The sequence below is a fragment of the Vanellus vanellus genome (assembly GCF_965231255.1).
Source record: "Vanellus vanellus genome assembly, chromosome: 5".
NCBI classification, from domain to species: Eukaryota; Metazoa; Chordata; class Aves; order Charadriiformes; family Charadriidae; genus Vanellus; species Vanellus vanellus.
Window position 1 is genome coordinate 79,143,519 of NC_138910.1, and position 25,529 is coordinate 79,169,047.

The window sequence follows — 25,529 nt, forward strand, 5'->3', positions numbered from 1 at the left end:
GGCACCTACAGGAAGCTCTTGTGGTTGCAGACATGCAGCTGAACTCGTGTTTTGTTCTGTTTTTCCTGGGGTTAGATTAAAGCGCTAAGAAGTGAGCGTGGGGGGGTAAGAAGTAAAGCGGTGGCAGTTCACAGCACACACTTCTGCAAGTGCGCCCCAGAAAAGCAACAACTACCAAAAAACCCACTTCTGAGCAAAGAGAATCAAACTAAGTTCCCCTTTTCAGTCACTGAGGTTTTACTTGCTCGATAACTTGAAGACAAAGAATCTCTCTTCTATGAAATGTCAGGCGCTCCAAAGTGTAACATGTATACGCATAAAACTTCTGTGACCCCCTTCTTTAAGCCAAGAGAATAATAGCGCTTTCAAACAACCAGGATAAACGAGGAGTGCTTTGCTGGGAGTATAAATGAAACACGATAAATTGTTTAAAATCGGATTAGGTGAATTTGCGGAGGAGAGCTCCGAGGTGGCTATGGCCGAAAAAGCCTCTGAGATGTGGCTTGCCAGCAGCCGGGAGGGGACGACAGGAATGCAGCCACGGTGTAGTCGCACCCTCTCCCACCGCACCCATCAGCTCCATGCTCGGGCAGTGTCAGAGGCCATATTCTCCGCTACGTGTTTCGGTCTTGCAAAGTTCAGCTATTCTTAGGCGAGGTTGTGAGTCATTAAGCGCTTTCAGAATGTTTATTTGTTAAGCCACAGGCACTTAAATTTACTTCTGAAGCCAGACAACCCGCTCGGAGGATTTTATTTCTGCCACAGAAATTACTAGGTGAAATTCCACGGCAAGAGGTCAGCCCTGCCGTCCGAAATGCTGTGAGTCAGATCCCGCCCAAGGGCTGCCACCAGTTCGGGATTAAAGTGGTTTCATTTTCAAAGGTCAATACAAGATGGGAAAAGAACAAGAACAACGTGGTTTCCTACGGTCTCTCACCACCCGATTTAGCTTTTCTTACGTGCGATTTTTAAGACAGGGACCAGACCTTCCTAGCTGGCTGTAATCCCTCTGAGGGTGGATGGTGGTTTGGATGGTGAAGGGACTCCCTGGGGAAGCAGGTTTCCCTCCGGTGGTGGGATGAATTCCTCCCAGAGATGCTGCCCTCGCCTGCTCTGCAGGGGGGTTTCTCCCTGCAGCTCCCCGGAGCAGACAGGCGGGAGCGGGGTGAGGCTCCTGCCCCATGCTGGGAGGAAGACAAAGTTGATGTCGTGTTCAGAGCCTGCAGTGACAGGGCCAGGGGCTGATGTGATCGAGTCCTTTTGGAAACGCAGTACAAAATCACTATTGTTCTATACGATGTTATGCTTGTGCCAACATCCATTTTTGTAGACTCTCTGCAAACTGCTCCCCCTTCGCTGCCTTGTATGGGCTACGAACGCTAAAATCCTGCCCCATCCACCCACACGTGGCTGGCATGGCCACAGTCCGCCACGGTCACTTTTTGGTCAGTAGCGTGAACGGGGCAAAATGCTTCTGCAAGACGTATCTGGGTGCTACAAATATCAACCTAACAAAGTAGCTCAATTTGGGAAGGTTTTGTGGACCCTACCATGATTGTCGCAATATTGACCTTTGAAAATGAGACCACCACGCCGTGTGTATACGGCGCTGGCTTTTACCACGTGCCAGGAACGTGGAGTATTTTGATTTTAGAGGAATGCAATAAAGGACTGAGGGTGATGAGCTGCAGCTCTGATTTCTGGGTGAAGGAGACCAGACCCACTCTGCCTGCACATCCTCACCCAGCTGGCAGCAGCACAGGCTGGTGTGCCCGTGTTGGTGACGACAGCTGAGCGCGACAACTACCCAGGGAGTGGGCATGTGTGTGTTCATGACCCTGGGCTTACTGTGATGAAGCTCTTCACAGGAGAGAGAACACATACACACGTAACAGGGAGATGCTCAGCTGTTCTCTGCCTCAGCTTCGGTTTTCTAGACTTTTAGTCACATGGGATTTGTCACTCTGGTCCAAGCGATGGTCTGAGTAACTCACGCTGACCCACCATGCTGGGAGTTTCTCTGCTTTTATACTGGTTTAGTGCCTGATGGCTCAGGGACAACATATCTCTTAACACTCCTGATGGGCTGCACCTAGAGAAGACCATTTCCCCAGTCTCCCGCGGTTCCATCCTCCAGCCTGAACGGTGAAATGTGACCCCTCAGCTCCGCAGGGCTCCCATGGACTTGTTATAAAACTTCCAACCCTCTTTAAAAGGCAAGCAAGGGCATTTAATGTTGTGTCTTCTTGGAGCTGTAACTCAGCAGACTGCAGCCTGCATGAGGAGGTATTTGTTTTCTTTGACACCACTCTCCACCACTTACAGCCCCTTCTTGTAGTAAGGGATGGGGCAGAAAGGAGGAACCGATCTATTCCTACACACCTTAACATTATAAACGCTTTATTAAAGTTTCATTTTTACCTGAGTGACTCATTCATTTCACTCACATTGTGATGTCTTTGACAGTAACAAAGCACGGTGTTCAATTTTAACATATATGAAGTCTCTGGGATGGGAAAGGAACCTGACCGGCATCACTGGATCCCATCCTTCAGCTGAGCGTTTTCAGCAGTTTCAGAGGGAATGTCTCTCCAATGGGGACATAACCCGGCACAGCGCTGTTGCGGGGCCAGCACAGACCCATCCACACCAAAGGCTTTGCCTGGAAGGTGATGAGACATTCGACCACAACCATCTGCAGAGCAGGCTATGGGGCCGGAGAGGCTAGACCTCTTCTTCAGGTGCTCTGGCGCCCACTGACTGCAACAGCAGCTGGTGGAGGCTGCTCTGTCCTGCCCTGCAGGGATTCAAAGGGCTCTGCAGTTCCCATCTTGATGTGGCTAGGCTGGGAGTCACGGAGGCCTTGCTACATAATTTCTTAAAAACCTTGCAGAAATGGCTCTGCTATGGAGAACCAACTGTGGTTTGATTTTTTTTAAAAAGCAAATCCTCACCTGAATCTTGAAGCTTTGTAATGGTGGTCTCATGTCTCTAAAGGTGGACGTATCCATCTAGGTTTGAGAAGAATTGTAAAACCTGTTCTAGGTGTGTCTCGACGGAGATGCTACCGGCAGATGGTGCAAGAATGTGTAGGTTGTGTTTCCTCCTGTTTCTGCTTCCAGAAGTGAGTTACAGGTCTGTGAGATGGTATTTTGACCTAAGAGCAGAGATGAGGAGAGATTTTCATTTTAAGGGTGGTGCGGCACTGGCACAGGTTGCCCAGAGAGGTTGTTGAGGCCCCATCCCTGGAGGGGTTCAAGGCCAGGCTGGACGTGGCCTTGGGCAACCTGGGCTGGTGGGAGGTGTCCCTGCCTATGGCAGGGGGTTGGAACTGGATGATCTTCAAGGTCCTTTCCAACCTAAACCATTCTATGATTCTATGATTTCACTGTATTTTAATCCCGGCTTGCAATATAGCACCTGGCTTCTCCTCTGAATTCCAGCCCACAATGCAAAACTGCACTGCCTCTGCTACTGGTGAAGCTGTGGACCCGTATGTTCTATTAAACTGAGGGGTAGGCTGTGAGTTGTGGAAGAAAATATGCATAGACAGACAAAGTATGGGGAAAACACCTCTAACAATGCAATGAGGCCACTTACACAACATCACTTCTTTCTGCACTACAGAACTTAGCTTTCAAAGAGATCTGTGGAGAAATGTTTTGTTTCAGACCTGGTCAAAGAACCATCTTGCCTTTGGCAGAATTTCAGTGTACAGAACCACACGTTTATATTCTTATGAACTATGTACACTGCTTTATCTCTACATTGTGGGTGTAATTACTGTTATTTTCTTAGGTAGAATAGATGCGTGTGCAGCTCTAGAAGTTCATAGACCACAGCCAACTGTGTTTTCTCCGAAGAGAGAGATAAATGAGAGCTAAGGCTGCATACTGCCTGCAGTATCAGGAGCTATACATCTCCATCTCAAAACCGATAAACTCTCCAACACAGAGGAGCACATCATGGTTTGTGCATTGAGGTCATGGGTTGTGGCTCAGACCTCCAAGCTGATGTTTGCTTTTTGGAAGCTGAAATGAAAAGGAGCTCATTGCAGGCTTTACCATGGAATTTACAGAACCGTAGCAATTTCTAATTCATTATTTCCTGCTTGACCTGAAGTCCGCATCTTTAAGGATGCCTAATCTAAAGCTTTTTAGTCAAAAACCGGCCACGCAGGTCAAGCTTTTGGGCTAGGTTTTACATGGGAGAGACTGGAGCTGGAGTAACTCCCTGACTCCCTCCTGGGTGCCCTTCTCCTCTGGGTTGTTCCATGAAGTTGCTCTGTGATCCATGTTAGCATGATCCAGTGAAGAAGATCCCACCCCTGATACGAGACAGTAGCTCTGCTGCTGCCTCACCCCCTCGGTCTGATGTCAAATCGCACAAACTCGTCCTCCTGAGCTGCTAGAAACTAGTCAAAGCCCTGGAGAGGTACCGCTGTCAAAGGGACTTTATTTCTGCAGTGGTCAAACTGTTCCCACGTGCACTTGACATAACAGTATCAAAGTTAAATAATGGGTTATGAATTATCTGAGATCCTCTGAAAGCAGATGTAGCTTGTCAAGTAGGAATCATTGAAGGTTTGTGAAGGTCCCAGGCTGTTTGCTGTGGGAAGACTCAGTTACCCTTTCCAGTGTAGTAAAGTGAGTCAGAGAATTTGTTCCTGTGTTTCTGGTTGTGAAAGGGGGCAGAGCTTGCATGAACTGCGGATCACCAAACAATAAGAGCCCTAAATATTGATTTCTATTCCTTCTACCTGAAGCCACTCCTATCTTGACATTTTATAGTCAGTATTCTCATTTTTGTGAATGGTTTCTCACCCTTCCTGCCGTAGGGCATCTGACCCAGAATCGTATCCCTCAAGAACAAAATAGGTTTTGCTAATGTGAACCGCGGAGAGCCCAGGGTAGGGTACAGACCTTTCCCGGGTGATCCCTGCGACTGGGGCGGGAACACTGCTGAAAGAGCGCATTGTCTGCATACAATCTGCACAGCGTTCACAAAAATCACAGAATAATTCTGACAACACGGGAACCCTGACAGATTTATAGGCCTATTGCTGATATGGGTGCAGGGTTTGGAAGTTGCTATAATTTTTGTAATTCAGCAACAGCTAGAGGTTGTTGGGGTTTTTTCCTGCAGGGGATAGTGCTCTGTACTGGAGACTTCCTCCAAGAGTCCAGAAATCCCACCTCTAGGGAATCTGCTCTTTCTAGGCATTTCATACAGTTATTTTTGGGTATGTCTATAGAGATTTCTAGTTTCCCAGTGCAGCTATTTTTATAACATATGGCTGTGAAGTCTATAGTATTAGACATAATTTAATCTTGCATGTTTGAGAGTCTCAGGACCGTACGTATGCAATCACTGCCTCTTGCACCTGCTCCCTCTTTGGCCTGTATTTGAAACACTCCTTTACTGTAAGAAGCCTGAGCTTCGGAGGCTTCTAAACAACAGTTCCTTTATGGAGTGTGCTAAGCCTCCATAAATATTTAATTAGCTGTTGCTCTATTTTTGGAGAGATACAGAAAAAAAATAATCCCCACTTCCTTACATTTAAACAGAACGTTTTCCTGCTGGAAAAATTTCCCTGCATTAAGTAGTGTCAGGGAGACGTATTTTAGGAGGGTGCATAAAAATTTGAGAGGGTGAAAGGCTGGTAAAGAGGAGATTTCACTAAGCTGAAGGTTCTCTCCTGTAGCTTTCGAGGTGGGAAGGGAGGCTGCCGGATGGCCGGTTTTGAGACAGAGCTGCGCAGGTGCCTTTCGGGCAGCAGGGCACCGTGTCAGGCTGGTGGGTGCAGCCGCTTCCCAATGACGGGAGCTTCTGCTTCTACTGTATTTGCTGCCTAAAAATAAATCACGGCTTCACCAGTATTTTTTAATGCCGAGTCACGAGTCGGCTAACCAAGCTGTCCTGGGTATGCCAAGTGGTGACACTGCCTGGAGAGCTTTGTGTGCCATAAACCTTCAGATATAGTGATTACCCGGGCTGTAATTGCAGTTGATGTATGCATGTGTACCTGTGTAAGAAAGCAAAGGCAGGGGTGTGGCTGCACTGTTTTAAAGAAAACAATCAGTTGATGGAATTGCAGCTAAGATTTCACCCCGTCCATTAACAAAACAGGTTTCCTAGGAAGGTTTGTTGAAATTAGTTAATTATGAGGCCTCATTTCATGCTCCCAACATTACCTTGTGACATCTGAGTTGAAATCTCCTCCAGGAATGCAGAGTAAATACGCAGAGTGAATCCTGACTCCTACTGCAGTTCATACACTTCAAAGGCAGTTCGAGTCTTGCTGCCACCTGTATGAGAAAATCAGTCTTGATTACTTGGTGTGGGCAGCCCATCTCTGCCATGTCCTCAACTTCTTGTCCTGTGGCTTCCCACCCAACCAACCTCATCTCCTTGACTTCACCGCTCTTCACCTTGTTGATTGCTACTCAGGAACCACCTGAAAATTCCTCTGTCCTTTTCAATGGTTAAAAACAAATTAGAACAAGATTAAAGGACCAAATTCTAAAATGCTGTAACTGCACTGACCTCAAAATCACCATTTGATGGCACAGAACTAAAATTAAGTACACTAAAATCAACAGGAACCGATGCTTTAATGAATATAAAATTTAGTTTAAAAAATACAATGTTCTGCATATCACAAACAGTTTTCCATAGAGACGACAGAGGGCAAACTTGAAGATCACTCAACCAGAATGTCTCTGATAATTATATTGACTTTGTCTTTAGAAGTCAGGGAGAACTAACTTACGAGTAAAGACAAAAAAATGAAGTATGTGTGGTTTGGTCAAAATAGCAATGATGAGGAATTAGGAAGCAATTTGTGAATATGTTAAAGAAGAGAAATTATTTAGAGCAGGATAAGGTTTATACATAACGAGATGAAATTACCAGTAGAAAAAGTAAAACACCTCCAGGAAGAAGACCTGACACTGAGATCTACTGGGCTGCACAACAGACTCATCACAGGATGACACAGAAGCCTCTTTGAAGGGGCACATTTGGAAACAGACCTCATGCTGTGGAAAAAAGGCAGGCAAAGTTTGTTCCAAACATGTGCTGATTAAGTAGTCTGAGAGGTACTTTACTGTCTTGTACTTACTTGATGTATTGGTTGTGTGGCAGATGCATTTGTTGATTAAAATAATCATTATACCTATTAAAAATGAGTTGACTACTTCATTAGCCAAATAAAATGTAATACACAGAACAAAGCCCCATAACTGCCATGGGAAAGGCTGTGTACGCTTCCAATCTCTGCAAAAATACTGTCTGCTAACGTCTCCCTTCCCTCCTTCACTCAGTTACTGCACCTGAAAGTTAAACCATGAGCCTGTAAATGTTCCCAAGCCTAACTTTAAACCCGAAGCTTGGCCTTCCAAAGTCACCAGTGGTGTTCCTAGCACACCTGGAGCTCACCCAACACTTGTACGTGTGGAATTAGATTGTAAAATCCTTGGACATAAATTGTCTTTTATCATGTTTGTTAAAGCAGATCGCAAACCACGCACTTGACAGGGCAGACTTTTATTGAAATGCAATAGCGGTAAGTAATAAACAGCCCTAGTCATGCCACTTGACTTGAGACCTGTCAGGACGCGCTGCCATATCGAACACAAGCCTACCTGGAGCAACTGGACTCCTGCCCTTGGAGTTTATTCCAGTCTGTTATTGATTCAAGGTCCAAACGCTGAAGAGATTTCATTCTTGTCATTACACCGCTCACTTGCTACCACGGTCTTGATTGCTCAGCACCTTCCAGCTCCCGGTGAAGCGACTCCTCAGCCGTCCTCTCAAACTGGCAACGTAAAGCAGATTTAATGAAACACATTATTAAGCAACCAAGCGGTTACATGACTTCTGAGCACCACCCACCTGGATAAGACTTCCTTACACATGCTTGCTGTCTCATACAAAAGAACCTCTGTAGTCCTGAGTGTCTATTAACTGCAGTGAACTTAAGTTTGCTAAGTGGAGCTAAATGTCATACTGCAGAACTCAGGTCAGGAAATCCAGCAGCTTTCAATGGGAGCTCAGTATCCAGCCAACTTCAGAGCTTTGTAAATCTCACTAGTCAAGCAAATAAATTTTTAGATCAATATATACCTTGAGAAACTGAACCTCAACTCCCTGGGTGATGGGCCTGTCTGTGTACGGCCATACAAGGATATTTCACTCTGTAAGAGAAAGCAAAATATGTGTAGTAAGCATGTACATGACTGCCAGAGTATATATAATTCCTGCCATAATACAAATGTATTTTTAGGGATATTGATCTACAGTAATAATTAATTCATGTAGTAATGTAAAAAACACCAAAAAAGATTGCAAAGAACTTTTCAAAATAAAACTGCCTTAAAATCGCTATTTAGACTAAGCACTAGGTTTCCAATTTTGTTCTAGCACTAACATATTTTACTCAGCAAATTGCAAAGTTATACATTGCTGTACAGGAAATACAAAAAAAAAAAAAAAAAAAAAGCATACCTAAATCATGAGGGAACTGCCTGAAGGGAGTGGAGTAAAATACACACAGATGTGGAGAGGACACTATCAGTACTAATACCTTTTGAAAAATGGTATGCACCTGTGGCAACTGTGCATGATTTGGTGGCTGCCTACTTTGCTTCAGTATTTAGCAGACAGCACACTTGAGGAAAACAGTGGCAGTTTGTTCTTCAGCTCTGTACTGAGTGCTCAAATTTGGGGTAACTCTGCCCAAGGTGAAGGGGTGCTAACGCATAGGTCTGGGCATGGTGTAGTCGGTTAGGAAACTATTCCTATAAAATGTCTTCCTGAATAACTTAGCAAACTTTTACAAAAGTTTTCCAGTGGAGTCATGGATGTAATTGCAATAAACAACAGTGTTTTGGCTTAACGGGCCTCTCTTTTAATATAACTCTTTACATTAGTGCCTAAAAATTGTGACTGCTACAGAGAGCTCCTTAGTTCTCAAGATAAAAGATGAATCTTTAAAAGATTTCTGACCTTTGGGGGCAATATCAAATTACATAGCAACATAGTATATACACTTAATGTAGCTGAAATGTATGTTTCATAAGAAATATTTACTACAGCAATGCCCCCATCATGTTTCTCCCATCTCACACTGCCCAACTCCTGCCAGATGAGAGCTGTGAAAAATGTAAGGCCTTATATGGAATAAATAAAGAGCAATTTTCAGAGCCAGATGAATTTGTGAAATATGGAAGCCATTGTATATGTAAAGACAGGACCTCATAATTCACAGCAAGTTAAGCCACAAACGAATTATTGAGGTCTTTCATCATAAACAGAACAATACTGTGTTCTGCAGATGTTCGCTTTCTTGCAAGACTGACATTAGATTTAAAATATTTCATTCTTTTTATTAAAAAAATAAAAGTGCACTTCTCTTTAGGGTAAGCATAGAGAACATCTACTTATGGGGTCACAGGGGCCTGAAATTTACTTTGATATATTTTCAGAGGTAACAAGATGTATTTTACAACCTCTCATTAGTTTGACTGTCAAAGATTTTTTTCCTTTAAAACAAAACCGTATCATTAGCCTGGCCAAAGGAAAAAAAAAAAAAAGTCTTAGCTCTTCTGTAGAAAGGGGCCTTTGTAAATGGTGTGATGAATCTATAGGTACCGCATACATGTGACAGACAATAAACATATTTACTCCCAGCCATTGTCAGACTGAGTCACTCAGACATTGTTTATACGTAAAGGTTTCCACTGACCTTCTGGTACAGCCCCGTCAGCAAACCTTCTCTGCAGGGGCCAGGTGAAAGAGCAGAACGGAGTAACCTACAGTATTTCCCACAAACCATCTTTTGTGAGCGTACTGATCCCTATACCAGGATTTTTTGAAGTCTTAACAGCCTCAATGAAAACTATGATTTATTGCATTTTTCATAGCTGTGCTGGTAAAGCTTTTTCTCTCGGATCTCGTAGGAGTTATGAATGTAATCCTTGGTTTATGAGTAGAAAAAAAAAAAAAAAAGGCATAAAGCGTGTGATACACCTCTTTCATGTATTTAGAGAGCGGTCTGAATCCTGAAACGTATTAACCCCAGCGCATTTTGCTGGAACTCCGTGTCGGCTGGGCAAGCTGCGGACAGCCCGGGAGCCGCCTGCCCGGGGGCCCCGCACGCTGCCAGAGGGAAGCGCCGATGGCCGCAAGAGCAGACCGTCCCCCATCGCCCTCCGAGCTTGAGCGAGCCGCGGCCCTCCGCAGCGACACGCACCGCCAGGCGGGGGCACGCGCGCCAAAACCAAGCGGGCTTTCGAGGGACAGCCAGAAAGGCGCTCGCACCACCCGCCCACAGCCGCCAACGGGCGGCGCCGAGACTGGCGAGGCCGGCGGGACGGGCGGCTGCGGCCTAAGGGGCGGCTGCGGCCCCGCCTCCGCCCCCGCAGCGCGTACCAGCCCCGTTCGCCGCTCGCTTTTCGCTGTGTCGGCCGGCCAAGGCCCGCCAGCCCGGGGCGGCGCTGGGGAGCGGGAGAACCGACCGCAGCCGGCGGCGGGAAGGGACGGGGGGGGGGGGTCCGAGCCCCCGCCCCAGCCGTTACCTCAGGCCCGCTCGAACAGCGCCACCGTGCACCGCGCGCCTCTCGCTGTGATTGGTGGAGGCAGGGATGGGCGGGGATCGAGCGGGACCAATCCATCGCCGCCGCCGGAGGGGGGGGGGTGGTGGTGGTGGAGTGTCTCGGCGGAATGGTTCAGCCGAGCCGCCTCCCCTCCCCCGTTCGCCAGCCCGAGCCCTTTGGCCAGGCCGTTACCAGCGCCCGCGCGCGCCCAGGCAGGACCCCGCGGGCTGCCCGCAGCATTGCCTGACGGCGGCGGCGGAGGCGTGGCGGCGGCGCTGCCGGCGGGCGCCGTGCGGAGGTGTCGCTCGGTCGCCGCAAGCTGGTGGGACACAGACCCCCGGCGGTCCCCATGGCTTTTCCGTCCTGGCGGGCGCCGGCGGCGGCTTCCGCTCCGGCGTTTGAGCCGGGCGGCCGCCAGCGCCGGGGCGCGAGGAGGGGTGAGGGCGCGGGTCCTGGCGGCGCGGAAAACGCGCCAAGTTTCCCGTGGTGGGGAGAAGCGGCGCCGGGGCGCCCCGCAGTCTCCATGGCAACCGGCGGGCGGCGGCGGCGGCCCGCGCCGTGCCGACATGTAGCGGTGAGGAGAAGCGGCTCCGTCGCCGCCGCCGTCCGCTCCCGCGGGCCCCGGGCCCGCTCCCGGGGGGGGGGGGGGGGGCAGGCCGGGCCCGCTGCGCCGTTCCCGCCGGGCGGGCGGGAAGGCTGAGCGGCCTCCTCGGCGGGCCCATGAGGGCGGTCAGCGCGGGGAAGCGGGCCGGGCGGTAGGCGGCTGTCAGAGAGCGGGGAGGGGGGGGGTCTGCGGGGCCGCGCTCGGGCCGTCGCTGCTTCCCGCTCTAAAAGTAAATGGCGACCGGTGCGTGTCTGTGTGTGTGTGGCAGGTGTGAGCCCCGAGCGCTGCTCCCCGGCCGGGCCGGCCGCCTCCCCCGTTCGCCTGCCCGCCAGGAAAGATGCCCGGCGTCCTGCCGAGTGACAGCAGCGGGCCGGCGAGAGGGAGCCCCTCCAAGAAGAACAGGCTTTCCCTGAAGCTCTTTCAAAAAAAGGAAGCGAAAAGAGCGCTGGATTTTACCGAGTCCCAGGAAAATGAGCAAAAGAGTTCGGAATTCAGAGGCTCTGAGATGTATGTAAGGCTTTCGCTCTGAATAAGCGTTTCTGGCGGTGTTGTGAAAGTAGCCCAGCCGCTCAGCGAGGCTGTTCGATGTAATGGATAAACATCGCTGCGCCATCCGCTCCTCTCCGTTGTACGTTCTTGGACAAGTACGCGCCTCAACGCGCGCTAAATAAACCCTTCAGCCAAGTTAATCAAACTGAACTAGCTATTCACTATAATGGGTTTCTAGATCTGCTTAGTTTTAAGAAAACAAGTGTGCTGCACTGTGGATGTTTAGCTGGCGTAAACTTTAATGACGAAGAAGCTACCTTATTTGAAGCTAATGTAAGATAGTTATTGTGATGCTGAATTATTTAAAGTACGTTAAAATGCAAGGTTTTTGCAAAATGAGTTTTAATTTAAAATTTTAAAGGTTATTTCTGCTGCAAGTAATAGAATTGATTATGCTGCTCACTGCCTTTCATTAGGGTATTTCAAACCCTGAACAAATCTGTCATTTCATTGCAGCTAGTGAAGAAATTTAAATAGGAAAGAGAAAAATTGCTTAATCATGCTTAATTACAATTGTGTTGGAGACTTTAACATTTGGTTCTGTTGTGTCAGAGCAGTGCATTATCACTGTATATTATGTGCCAGGTTCATTGGTTCTCCCCCCACCTCTGTTTTTATCCTTTTGGTTTGCTTCCAGAAATGAAATGATGTGAATCTGGAGCAGGGGACAGTAACAGAAAATATTTGCTAGACGCATTTTTCTGAGCGCTGCCTTACGAATGAACAAAGAATATAAAAGTATTTTTTTAAAGATAACTTTTTTGGTTCCTTAAGTCGGTCTCACTAATACTTTTTGAAGTAACAGCAGATTTGTCTGCTTCTTGTCAACCTGCCTGGTTTTATGTAGGTTGCTGAAGAACAGTGGTTTAGTTGAGCAGTCTGTGTTTAAGTGCCCAGAGCAGCCCCATGGACACTCTCTGAAACACTTTGACGTGATTTTGATCTGTGTATATTAGTCATTAATTCTATAAGCTAGCTCTAAGATGGTAGATACCCAGGAGAGAGATGCATACCAGAAGGAGTCATTTTCAACAATTGTCTCTTACAGAGCGTTTTCTCTATTTAATAGTGATCAGGTTGTTCCTGCAGCACAGCCGCCCTCGCTTGTTAGCTGTGAGAAGAAAGACAACATGTTGCCTTTTGTGGGCTTGAACAATCTGGGTAACACTTGTTACCTTAACAGTGTACTTCAGGTAAGGTCATGTTCAGGGGCCCTCGAAAAGATGATTTTTTTTGTTTGGTTAAGCACAAGTGGATTAGATTTGTAGGTTGATGTGACATAGATGTCTGGGTGTAATATGAAGGGAATCTAATTACAGTGGGGAAAAAAAAAGATGATACTGCAGGAAATGTGCGCGCCGTAGGTTGCCTTGATTGGGTAATTTTTCAGTTTACATACTCCGGGCACCTCCCTGCTATGAATAATCCTGCACCTTCACCTGCTGTGCAGCAGCCTTGGGAGATGCAAAGCTTGTTTGATCATAAATGTGGATATGTATGTTGAGTAACTTCTTACTTTACCAATTATTCTGTTGTAAACTGTTGCTTTCAGGTATTGTATTTTTGTCCTGGCTTTAAAACTGGAGTAAAACACTTATATAATATCATTTCAAAGAAGAAAGAATCTTTGAAGGATGAAGGAGAGCAAAAAGCAGAAAAGGTAATATATCTCGCGACACGTTCCTTTACTTGTAATTGTGCGAGTGAGGCTGCGCACCAAGAAAATTTAACTGTGATTTCTTCTATTTGTAAGAAGTTTTGCAGTATTGTTTTCTGCAGTGCTATTTCAGGTAAAGATACATTTGAGTTGTTTTGAACTTGTGTTCAAACTTGAGTGTTTAGAGTGTCTGTGAACTTGTAAGCACAAGTCTTAAGTTTAACAGAAGAAATTCAAGAAGATACCTCACTATGCTTCTGGCATGAAGATAATTATGATGCAGTACTTTGAGTGGATGGAAATTGGAGTCTGGGCAAAGATGGTTTGGGTCTTTTTAAAAAAAAAAAAAACAGTTAGTTTGGCTTTTATATTTGTTTTCTACTGGCAAAAGAGCAATATATTGTCTGAAACTCACCTGCTTCCCATAACAGACAAAAAAAATCTGTCAAATATCTGTTAGAAAACTAAGTGAGGGCAGGAGAGAAAAAGTTTAACTTGTTACAGTCAAAAAACTGCAAGTATTTTTATTCTTTTTATATTGTTGTTGCAGGGAAGTTGTAAAGAAGACCCACTGGCAAGTTACGAACTGATCTGCAGTTTGCACTCATTGATTCTTTCAGTTGAGCAGCTTCAAGCCAGCTTTCTCTTAAATCCAGAAAAATACACAGATGAACTTGCTACTCAGCCCCGAAGGCTACTAAATACCCTTAGGTACAAATTATCTTTAACGCATTGTCAGAATTTTCACGGGAAGTTTTGAGGTCACTGCACAGTACAGCACAGCATTAGAGACTTGCGGGAGGTAGAGGGTCTTAAATTTGGGGCATCGTTATAGGAAGTCAGTTTTTCACGTTTATTGTTAGCCCTATGGCATTACAACCTTGAAAGTAAAGTTTCAGTTTGTAACAACACAATTTAAATCCAGCCGTGGGTTTAAAAAAGTACTTAGCCTTAATTGTCTAAGTATTCTCATTGACCTGAGAAAGACCACTACTGGCTTCCGATTGAGCGTGTGTTTAAGTACATAAGGCTGTAGCTGCTTTCACCCGTGTATGTGACAGAGAGGACTCCTCTCTAGGCCTGGAGAGCATCCTCCCCTGCTTTTATATCTAAACTCCCTAATTTAAATGTCCAATCAGGTTAGCCAGTTAGCAAAGAGTAACTAGTCTTCATTGCCTTGCTCATTTACTTTTACTTTTAATAGAGAGCTCAACCCTATGTATGAAGGCTACTTGCAGCATGATGCCCAGGAGGTTCTGCAGTGTATCCTGGGTAACATTCAAGAAACATGTCAGCTGCTGAAGAAGGAAGAATTGAACAAACTGCCCGTGGAAGAGCCTACAGCTAAGCTGGAGGAAAAACTGAATCAGAATGCTGAGAGCAATGGAACTGGCAACCCTGCCGAGGAGGAGGATAATGTACCGAGCAGCCACGTTGGAGAGATAGCTGAAGACAAGCTGCTCAAAGGAAATGGGAAAAGAAAAAGCGATGCCGAGGGTGGCAACGCAAAGAAAAAATCCAAAGTATCCAAAGAGCAAATCGCAGCTGAAGAAAATCAAAGACAAACCAGGTCAAAGAGGAAAGCAACAGGAGAGAAGCTAGAAAATCAAACCGATGCCATTGCCAAGTGTTCCAGTGAAAACGAGAGTGCAAAGCCAACACAGAAGAAGTCACGGCTTAGATTAAACTGGTTAAAATCTTCATGCAAACAGCCTAGTATTCTGTCTAAATTTTATAGTCTAGGAAAGTTAACTACAAACTTGGGATCCAAAGACCCAGGGAAAGAATACGATGACTGTGAGCTCGAAGAGTCATCTCTGAAGTGTGAAAATGGTAACAATATTAAAGAAGACTACTGTGAACCAGCATCTCCTCTGGAAAGCCATAATGAAAAAGGAACTGAAAAAGAACCAAAAAAGGAAGGTTGGTGAACAAGCGTATGGGCTTAAAATTAGCATGATTAAGAAATTACTATGCTTGGAAAGTCAGCCTTCGGCCTGTGTAGTTAGCAGAGCTCTCTAAATACAAAATTACATTTTCAGGAATTGAAAAAGATTTTTATGAAAGAGAATTTATTTTTATACATGTTCATAATTTTTTTATATCTTGACCTGTTTAGCTTAGATCTTAAGAGGTATGGAATCACTGTACAATATAAAACCAAAAAAGTCAGAATACTACCAGGTTTATATTTTATTTTGTCATCAATAGTAATAGCAAGTGGATTCAAGATGTAAAGGAAGATTGCTGTTGGGAGCAAACAGAATCAAACCCCATTGGCTATGAATTTGTGTCCGAAGTCTTTACAAACACTATCCTCTCCTCCTCCCCCTATTCTTTAGTCCTTCTATATTTCCAGCCTTCCCAGGAACTAGAAAAGACATTGGATGTATTACATATGCTAATTGGCTGGCAGCTGTGGATTTTGTTTGTGTCACGGAAACGAGATAACTGCTGAGGGAAGGGCCTCAGTGTGAATTCAGTACTTAACTAATTTCAAACTTTCTTTCTGATCCACCCACCAATATTTATAAAGATTTGATGGAATGCAGAATCGTTTGAGGTCTCTGCTTCTTCAGCAGATTTGACTAAAATTGGCCAACAAGTTCAGAAAGTATTAGAGGGGAGGGCTGAGAATAAACAGGCAAAACACAAGTGCTATGTTCCTCGTGAGGCTGACAGTCCATACTCAGAAGACAGTGTGTTGATGACAAACTTTCCAGAACACGACACCATCACACTTCAAGTATAAAACAAGAATCTAATCTTAAAACAGAACTTAAATTTTGAAGGCCAAGAGAAAGAGGCTCCCTACTTAGTTACAAGTAGATGACGCTGTGAAAATTGCATGTGATAAGCAGTGCTGCTTTTATTATTTTTTAATTCCTATCTGGAATCCCTAAAAAACCATGCCTGTAACACAGTGATTTTCCAAGAAGGATAGCCAGGTTCCAAAGTGGTTTTGAGTAAAATGCATCTCGATAAGTGATCTGGCTTATACTTTCTCTAGGTACAGAACTGGCTGTTTTTGAACTAGTGGAGAAACTGTTCCAGGGCCAGTTAGTTCTGAGAACAAGATGCTTGGAGTGTGAGTGCTTTACCGAAAGAAGAGAAGATTTTCAGGACATCAGTGTTCCCGTGCAAGAAGATGAACTTTCTAAAACCGAAGAGAGTTCTGAAAGTAAGTAATCAGCGACAAGGGTTGTGATGTTATGTTTCTGCTTCAGCCAGCCATTGAGGAAGGACGGTGCCGTAGCTATCGAGGAACACTGCTCCTGTTTGTGCTGGTTAAAACTAGAGGCTGTTCTGTTATCTCTTGTCCTGATTAACTTTAGACTTTGGCAACACAGTGCTGATAATATAGACAGATCTGGATAGTACTAAAATTGTTTCAGTTTTTAACACATAACACAGAGTGCTTACGATCCTTCACTTACATACACGTTTTCTTGCTCATAAATAGGTATTTTCTTTGATTTGGGTTTTCCCTTTCTTCCTGGATGAGAAGGTCTCCCACTTTTTCTTCATTTCCTAAGAAATATCTGCATTTTTTCTCAAAAATAAAGAAATGAGAAACTAGCACTTTTTTTTGTTAATCTACTGTAAAAAAAACAACAACTTTTTTTTCAGTGTTTTAGACTGTTGTTACCTATTTCTTCCGTATTTGTAAATATTAGTCCTCTGGTGTCTTTCATGAAATTTTAGTGATCTATATGTAGCTTTTAGCTATTTTCAAAAATAAGCAGGGTGACAATACTTTTTGAAATTCGGAATTTGAAATAAATTAATTTTATTTCCCATGAACTTAATTTGGAGCAACTTTTACTGCTATTTTACTTACTATTTTTGCCCTCCCCGTTTTGCTGAAGGACTTGAGAGTAATGTGTGTTCGGTGGTGTTCGTATGTCAAATGCTACCGACAGCGTAGGCGATCTTGTCATCGGCAGCGTGAGGCTGTCAGGGGCAGCAAAATGTAAAAAGTGAAAGGGAACTTTCTGGTTATTTTGGAAGTTCGCCTTAATGAGTGAAATTCCAGTCGCAAATACACGCACCCAATTTCCAGACATGGCAGCAGAATTAGTACATGCAATCTTAAGACAAGCTTTGGGAAAACCGTAGATTTTAAGTAATGATATGCATTAAGTGGTATTTTCATCACTTCCTGAAATGATTCAACCATTTGAATATATTTTCTATTTCATACATATTGAGCGTTCTTTACAGTGTTGATAGATTTTTGAGCATGTCTTGTCTTGACATACTTTGTTTTGTTGTTATTCTGGTGGAATGCATTGGAAATGTAAATAATAGCATCTCTGTGAATATAACGATTCTCTTCTATAGTTTCTCCAGAGCCAAAAACAGAAATGAAGACTCTTAAATGGGCAATTTCACAGTTTGCGTCAGTGGAAAGGATTGTGGGAGAGGATAAATATTTCTGCGAAAACTGCCATCATTACACAGAAGCAGAACGCAGCCTTTTATTCGATAAAATGCCTGAAGTTATAACAATTCATTTGAAGTGCTTTGCTGCTAGTGGCTTAGAGTGAGTATGCAGATTGACTGTATTACGAAACAGTGTGCTCTCGGAAGGGAAAACTTATCACAAGAGATGAAAAGGTTTTGTAACTTTTCCAAAAGCAAAAGCAATTTCTAGATTGACATTAACTTAAATGAGTGGGACACAGCCCCTAATTTCATAGAGGCTTTCTGTTGTTACGAGTAGTGGCAGAAATTATCTCCAGGAGAACATACTTTCACAAAACTTCTTAAAAATTGGTTTATGTATATTCTTACAACAGCCTGATATCCTGACGTTTCTTAAAACATTACTTTTAATATTGCTTGTCTGTGTGAATTCAGAGGCAGATGTAGCAGAACAAGTAACGAGAACAAAACTGAATTTTATGGTCGCAGCTAATAGTGCTTTGGTCTCTAACTGAATGCGAGTACTAAAATTTGGGGGAAAAAATCAGGAGATAAACTTTAAAGGTCTAACAGACAGTACAGAAATCCTTTAAAATACAGTAATACCAATGTCACTGATGTTCAACTGCTGAGCAGTTTGTTATGTACTGTAGGAATCCTTATTTTTTGAAAGAGATTATTCTTATGAGAGTGTTCCTTACCTTTTTTTTGTACTTAGGGATTTCCTTTGGGAAGGGAGGGGAAAAAACGCAAGCAACTTCCCATCCCGTCCCTACAGTACTATACACAAATGAAGGAATGCCATGACACTTCACGCACAGCGTCTTGCACTAGACTCTATTGCTCCACTGAGATTCAAATGATGAAAAATGACAGAAGGCTTCATCAGGAAAAGCTTCTCTTAAACTATAAAATATCACCTGAGATCCCTTGGAAAAACTTTACACCATTCATTGTGTTTTTGAGAGTGCCTGTATGATTTTAGTAACGCTAGATTGACTAGAAGTTTCAACTCTTCTTGGTATTCACTAAAACATAACTTTCCTTATCTGCATTAACTTTGCCAGATGCAGCAGAAGAAGGTAAAACTTGTGTTGGTTTCAGCAGCCCGCTGGTTGGCATCAGCACGGTTCTCTGCTGCAGCCCGTGTGCTTTATGAGCCGATGGCTAGGTGTAGGTCTCAGACTTAACACGGAGCTGCTTTGTTACGTACAGTAAGTTATTTAGGCACAAGTTAGTTTGGCCTTTCCTCTGCCTGGTTCCCTGTGGCTCGCGTTTCCCTGTTGGTTGCCCTTAGACCTTCAGAGCCACCTTGCCGGCGGGAAGTCTACTGCACGGTCTTCCGTGGAATTTAGTTCATAATATTTGTGTCACCAATATATTTTAGAACTTGAAGCATATAGGACCATTGGCAATATACAGATACAAAATGTAAGTTGAAAGATGACTTGTCAGAGGATGCTGTATAAACAAGCGCTGATAACTGTGGTCAGTGTAAATCAGATTTGTAAAATAACTCGTCAAGGTTTATATTAAGACATTCTTATAAGACATTCTTACAGGTAGTTTGCTAAGATTGTTAAAACTAGAATTCTTGCTCTGCCAGGTTTTAGTATTTGTTTTTAGGAGTATCTAAGCTTCTGACAAAGTATAAAGGAAAATTCCTCTGTCTCCCTAATGTCTGCTAACATCTCTTCATACAAATCCAGGATCATAACATAGCAAATTGTCTTCTCATTGTTCTACGTAATATTTGACTGTTGCACCAAGGCAGAGAAAAAGTTGCACACTTCTTAACTTGTAATGCTACGTTGAGTAGCCCTTGATGTGAGATAGTATCCTGGTATGATTATGGGCTATTCCAAAAAAAAAATACAACCCGAGATGTCTACCTGAAAGGAAACTTGAATATTTTCTTCAGTTTGCTCCTATATTTGCTACTTTTTTGTTTCTATGAGGAAGTTTAAGTTTTTGCAGCACGCAGGTGAACCAGCCATCTCCTAAATCACTTACCTCTTCTTCTGTCCTGGCAATCCTCAGGTCCTTGCTCCAAACTACTCGGACCTATATCTGGGTCAGACTGAGTCCAGTCTCTTGTGGTATTCCTCATGTGTCCTCTGCATCATGTCATACATTTCCTGCCAAGTGCTAGCGGCCAGAGGTTAAGGAAGTAAGAGTGGAAAAATCAGATGTAGAACTGGAGTCAGTGATGAAGCTGAAACTGCTTAGAAGGTTGTTTCTGAGATTTTGGCTTGGATGTTTTATCTTGGACAAAACCGTGTCATTTCTACACGTCTTGATTTGGAGTAATAAAGCACAGCTGCAAATCAAATGGGGAAGAGCCAAGGCTGGTAAAGAAAGCACTGGCTTACTCCAGAGTATCCAGTCACTCCTGTGGTGGTTTTTGAGCCATGAGCTTTGATGGAGCTTCCCCCAGCTGACTTCTGGAAACTTGTAATATTTATTGTATAAAATACTCCTCTCTTCATAGATGAGACTGCAATGGTTTGCCCTAAAAGTACTAACAAACAGGCTGTTGCGCTGGCCTTAAGTTTAAAATTTTTAAACTAACAATCTTCATACAACTTCTCTTAGCCCCAGTAAAAATTTTGAAATGTTGTCTGCTTCTCAGTTGTGCTCGACTGAGTTTTCTGATGGCAAAGTTTTAAATAAATGAAGAGAAATGAAGCAGAGGGGAACAGTAATGCAAATATTTGCAGTTAGTAGGGATTTGCTTCATCTTTTCTAGATGCTGGCCTGCAAAGTGTTGTGGTTTGGGTTTTGTTTGTTTGTTTGTTTTTTAATAAAGCAGCCAGTGTGAAAAACTGCTTGCCTGGGGATGAGTAATTCTATTTTGGCAAGTGTGTCTGGGGGAAAAAGTAATGTGTGCCGTTTGTGCTCAGACTGGGAAGCTGTTAAGAAATGTGTAACTGGTAACACCCAATTAAGCATTTCTACTATATAAATTTAACAAGTGACATTGGCAAGAAAATGAGACTTTTTTTGGCAAGAAAATGAGACTTTTTTTGTCTTGTGAAATGGGATCAGGTAAGAGCAGGTGATTATTATTTTTTTTTTTTTTAAAAGGCTTAATTTAGGTTTTGTTACAGTCACATTTGCTAATTAGTGAAAGCAGAAAGATGGATATCTTTATCTGGAGTATTTCACATCCTTATGTGTTAAAAGCATTGCAGTAAAATAGCATAAGTCTTTAAAGGTCTATAATAACTTGAGGTATTAATTCAGTACAGTGGGTAAAAGTTCCCCAAAAAACTCAAAAGCTGTAGCTGCAGAAATCAAGTTTGTTGTGTATGAACTACTGTGCATCAGTCAGAGGAGGCAGCGTACTTGGCATGCAATTTTTCTGTCTTCAGATTCTTATCATTAAGAAGAACAAAAAGCTAATAGGAAAAGATTTCCTCTCTTATTTCCTCCTCTCCAAATCTTTCTGATGCTGGATCTCGTTCAGAAGAAAGGTAGAGCCTGTTTTTTAATGTTTTATGTTAATATGATTGTCAGAGTGTGCTTGAGTGCAACTGGATTTCTGATCTAGAGTATCAGCAAGCAGTTTCTCTGTTTCTTGACTCTCTTCTGAATATCTCTATTTCTGTCTACTACTGATAGGGATTTTCAGAAGATTTAAGTTTTAGTATTTCTGATTATATGCTCTTTTGTGTTTCTTTTGGTGCAGTCAAATGTTTATGGTAAGCCTAGGTCTAAAATGAGATTTCAGTTAATTAGACCTGAGTGACTGAGGACAGCTGTGTGTGTGTAAATGTATTTATGTTTATAAAGGTTTATGGCTGTCAACATCAGCAAGATGTTTACAAGCACAGCAGAATCAAAACTAAACCCAGTAAAACAAAAGTAATACTCTTACTGCAATTATGCTTATACCGCTATGCCATATCTACAGTTTCCTTGGATTAAAGATAGTTATTCATTCTTTCTTATGATAAAATGCAAGTTGAATAATAGTAGTTAGCTGTGTGGAACCTAAGTTTTACAGGGGAACACAGACAAACCCTGTAAAACTTTCCCTGCAACACCCTAACAGCTGAGCAAGACTGAATGACCACTGTGGTCTATTAGGACACCCTAACATATCGTCATATGAAGGGGTTAATTAAATTTGGCTGGTGTAATATGTAAATCATGTAACATCAGAATCATTCCAGGAGAGTAATACACAATGTAAAAGTCCCAACAGTTATTTTCTTTGCAAACTCTTTAGGAGATCCTTATTGTAATGAAAGGACTTAAGAAACTTTTCTCTTGTAAATTTGTGCACTGTGAACAAAATGCTAAATATTTATGGAATACTGGATGCTTTTCCAAAGTAAATCAGCTGGATAATTGTTTAAAAAAACTGAATAACATTGGACAGTTAATGAAGAATCCCTAGTAATAAGAAAGCGTTAGTAACTTACTCATCCTTGGATAACCATCGCGTACCATTGGCAGTATACTACAGTGCAGTAAGATCATCTGAGAAAAAAAAAATTACTCGGTTTTCCTGAAAGTAAAATAGATTTGTATTCCTTTATTTAGTAAATGACTCTTTCAAAGGTTTGGGAAAAAAAAAACAAAACACCAACCCTGCTTACATCAGCCTTGGATGTTTGAAGAGTTTGGGTTTTCAACCTGGAAAGCAGGACGGTGTCTGGGAAGAAGCAAGTATTTGTGCAGAGAAGCAGGAGTGATAACAATTAGGATAACTCCTTTTATCATCACTATTTAAAACTTAACTTTAGCCGCTATTTCAGAAAAAGGGAATTTGTTAAATAGTTAAAATACCTAGTTCCTCGGCTGTAAGATTTACCGTTACGCCTACTTGTAAAATTGTCTTTACTGAACAGGGCTGCCGGGGACAGCCCCTCACGATAAGCACGGTGAAAGGCGAGCAGCTTCTCCCGTTCGGGTCACCCAGGGCTTTTTAATAGAAGGGCAAGACTATAGACACAATATACGGGCCACTGAAAGCGGTATTTGTTGTGAGGTGTTGTGTCAAGAGGTCTAACTCTATCTCTTTTCTAAAGGTTTGACTGCTATGGTGGACTGTCCAAGATAAACACTCCCTTACTGACGCCTCTCAAACTGTCACTAGAGGAATGGAGCACAAAGCCGACCAATGACACCTACGGGTTATTTGCAGTGGTAATGCACAGCGGCATTACAATTAGCAGCGGACACTACACAGCTTCTGTCAAAATTACAGACCTTAATAGCCTGGAGTTAGACAAGGGGAACTTCATCACTGACCAAATGTACGAAATGATTAAACCGGAACCACTGAATGAGGAGGAGGCGAGAACTGTTGCTGAAGATTACGACGATGGTGAAGTCTCGTTTCGAGTCAATGGAAACGCCCAGCCGGGTAAAGTTCTGAACAAAAAGAACATGGAAGCAGTCGGACTTCTTGGGGGGCAGAAGAGCAAGTCTGACTGTGACCTGTACAACAACAAACCAGCTAACCCTGAGAAGTTTCTTAACGTGGTTACTGAAAACAGAAATCCCGAGTCTAGCAGTACTAACGGCAGCGCGGAGTGCAGCGCAGAACACAGCGAGCAAAACGGTGTCGCTTCCGGTGGACTCGAAAACAAAGCTCTCTACGTACTGCAGAGCCTGAAAGAGTATGAAGGCAAGTGGTTGCTTTTTGATGATTCTGAAGTGAAGGTTACAGAAGAAAAGGACTTCCTGAATTCTCTTTCTCCGACATCGTCGTCTACATCGACTCCTTACCTACTGTTTTATAAGAAAATTGTAGAGTGATACTGTATTTTGACTGTAAATATTAGGGATTTGCATACACCTATTGGTCTGATTTGCATCAAGGCTACCTGGAAGAAGCAGCTGTTTGTTTTTGAAGCTACTGGATCATAATGTTTCTGGTCTTTTTGTTCGGTGTAAGTGGCTCAACTTGAATTAACAAACCATGACATAGAACTTAACTCCCATAATAACTTTTATGCTGGAGAATAGTGATATTACCTTTTAGAAATACCAATTTGTATAGTTCCTAAACGATGCCTGCAGCACACTGTAGTGGTTTTAACACAATTCTAGGTCTCAGACATGCCTATTGTATTATTAGCTTTTTTTTTTTTTTTTAATAAAAGTTATTTGTATTCATATTCTGGAGTAAATGTATATTAACTAGCAAATTTCATCAGAAGTTGTGTATTTTTGTAACTTGGGAAGTAATACTTCATATTTAGTCTTTGGGTAAGCGCGTGGTTTACTGATGACATTCTCCTTATCCAGTTCTATACTGCTCGGTGCAACTCGAAGCACAAGAAAAGGGTTTTGTAACCTTGTTTAGTGTATTGGAAGGAACTGAACTTAACAGAAATGTTTGAATGGTCTAATTTACATCTTGTTGCATAGGTGTTAAATGGGCAAAGTGTAAATAGGTGTGATTAATACTTCAAAAACAGGGGGAGCATGTAGTGTAATTAAAATAATTTTGTACTTTTAAGAATAAAGCCCTCTAATATGCATATCTGTTTGGGTGGATTTGGAACTTAGTGGTGATCTTATAACAGTTAATTTGTACTTGGAGCTCACTGAAATGTGGGAAAATGAAAGCATTTGGCTTGATGCTTTGTTAAGAATGTATATATGAAATAAAAAAAAATTACGATATGCAGCTGAGATGACTAGATCAGACTTTTGTGTTTGGAGAGGGAAAAGGGGAAAGTGAAAGTGGTTGGGCACTGTTACAAAAAGATTGGGAAAGTATCTATCTTAGAGAAATGGAAGATTTCAAGTCCTTTAAAAAATAACATTCTCCGGTTTTTAACTGATTCTTGTACGGCGCATCCTAAGTTGAAGGGACTTGATGACTACAGGCAAGGGGAAAGGGAAACTTAAGATTACTGTAAAAACAAGTGGAACGGTTAGCACTAAATACTAGATATTAAAATCCCAAATCATGTTAGATGCTAAAATGTTCAGGTGAATCCTATAAACCGCAGACAATTAAAATCTTAAAAATATGACACAAAATCAAATAAGTGTTACTTCTGGATGGATGGAATGACATGAAGCGCTGCTGCAACGAGAGATGAGGAAAGATAAACAAGATGTGAGTATGCTCTAGTTTCCTGGATGTATTTACGCTTTTTCAAACACAATTCCATTTATTTAGAGGAAAAGCCCTAGAAACCTCTGTCTAGTTTATTCTGCAACACTTAAATTTTTTACAGTCTTTTATTATAATGTAGTATAAACACTGAGGTAACGCCTGAAAAACATCTTTAGTGTTTTCCATGTTATGGTGAACCTCTGATTTTTGTACAGACCTTGATTTTGCAGTAGATCGTGGATGATGGTGTATTACTAAAATATGGTTCAGTCTAGAAAGCTCATTCAAGAAATATTTTCAACAGAAAACAATAGTTTTCGATGGAAACCAGTGCAACAGTTTTCAATAGAAAGCAGTCTAAAAAAGGCTGGACTAAATTTAGAGCTGCTTATAAACTCATGCTGAATAGATGTCTCTAGTAATTATCTTGTACAGAAGAGAAAAATCTGGAATTACCCTTTTCCAAAGCCCTGTCACCGTAATAAATTACATTTTAAAAAATCACCAAAAAAATAACTGTAACCTTACCTTGCAAGGGTAGCCAAATCACATTACAGAATGCTATTGTTTTCCTGCCTGCAGTATGGGGTTTGCCGAATTTCAGCC

General features: G+C 42.8%; 1 protein-coding gene across 1 annotated transcript; it reads left to right on the forward strand.

The window, feature by feature from the left end:
- The first annotated feature begins 11,040 nt into the window (after positions 1–11,040).
- USP1 (ubiquitin specific peptidase 1) lies at positions 11,041–24,490 on the forward strand. The gene is made up of 9 exons (XM_082484299.1): positions 11,041–11,172; positions 11,471–11,709; positions 12,821–12,944; positions 13,304–13,411; positions 13,959–14,119; positions 14,613–15,331; positions 16,419–16,589; positions 17,753–17,954; positions 22,876–24,490. The coding sequence occupies exons 2-9, from the start codon at positions 11,540–11,542 to the stop codon at positions 23,606–23,608; spliced, it is 2,388 nt and encodes a 795-aa protein (XP_082340425.1). The 5' UTR covers positions 11,041–11,172; positions 11,471–11,539; the 3' UTR covers positions 23,609–24,490.
- Positions 24,491–25,529: the final 1,039 nt, after the last annotated feature.

Excerpts from the sequence above, each read along its gene's own strand:
- USP1 (XM_082484299.1), top strand. The coding sequence starts at position 11,540 with ATGCCCGGCGTCCTGCCGAGTGACAGCAGCGGGCCGGCGAGAGGGAGC. Across the intron at positions 14,120-14,612 it reads AGGCTACTAAATACCCTTAG|AGAGCTCAACCCTATGTATG; the intron begins GTACAAATTATC and ends TACTTTTAATAG. Across the intron at positions 17,955-22,875 it reads TTTGCTGCTAGTGGCTTAGA|GTTTGACTGCTATGGTGGAC; the intron begins GTGAGTATGCAG and ends TCTTTTCTAAAG.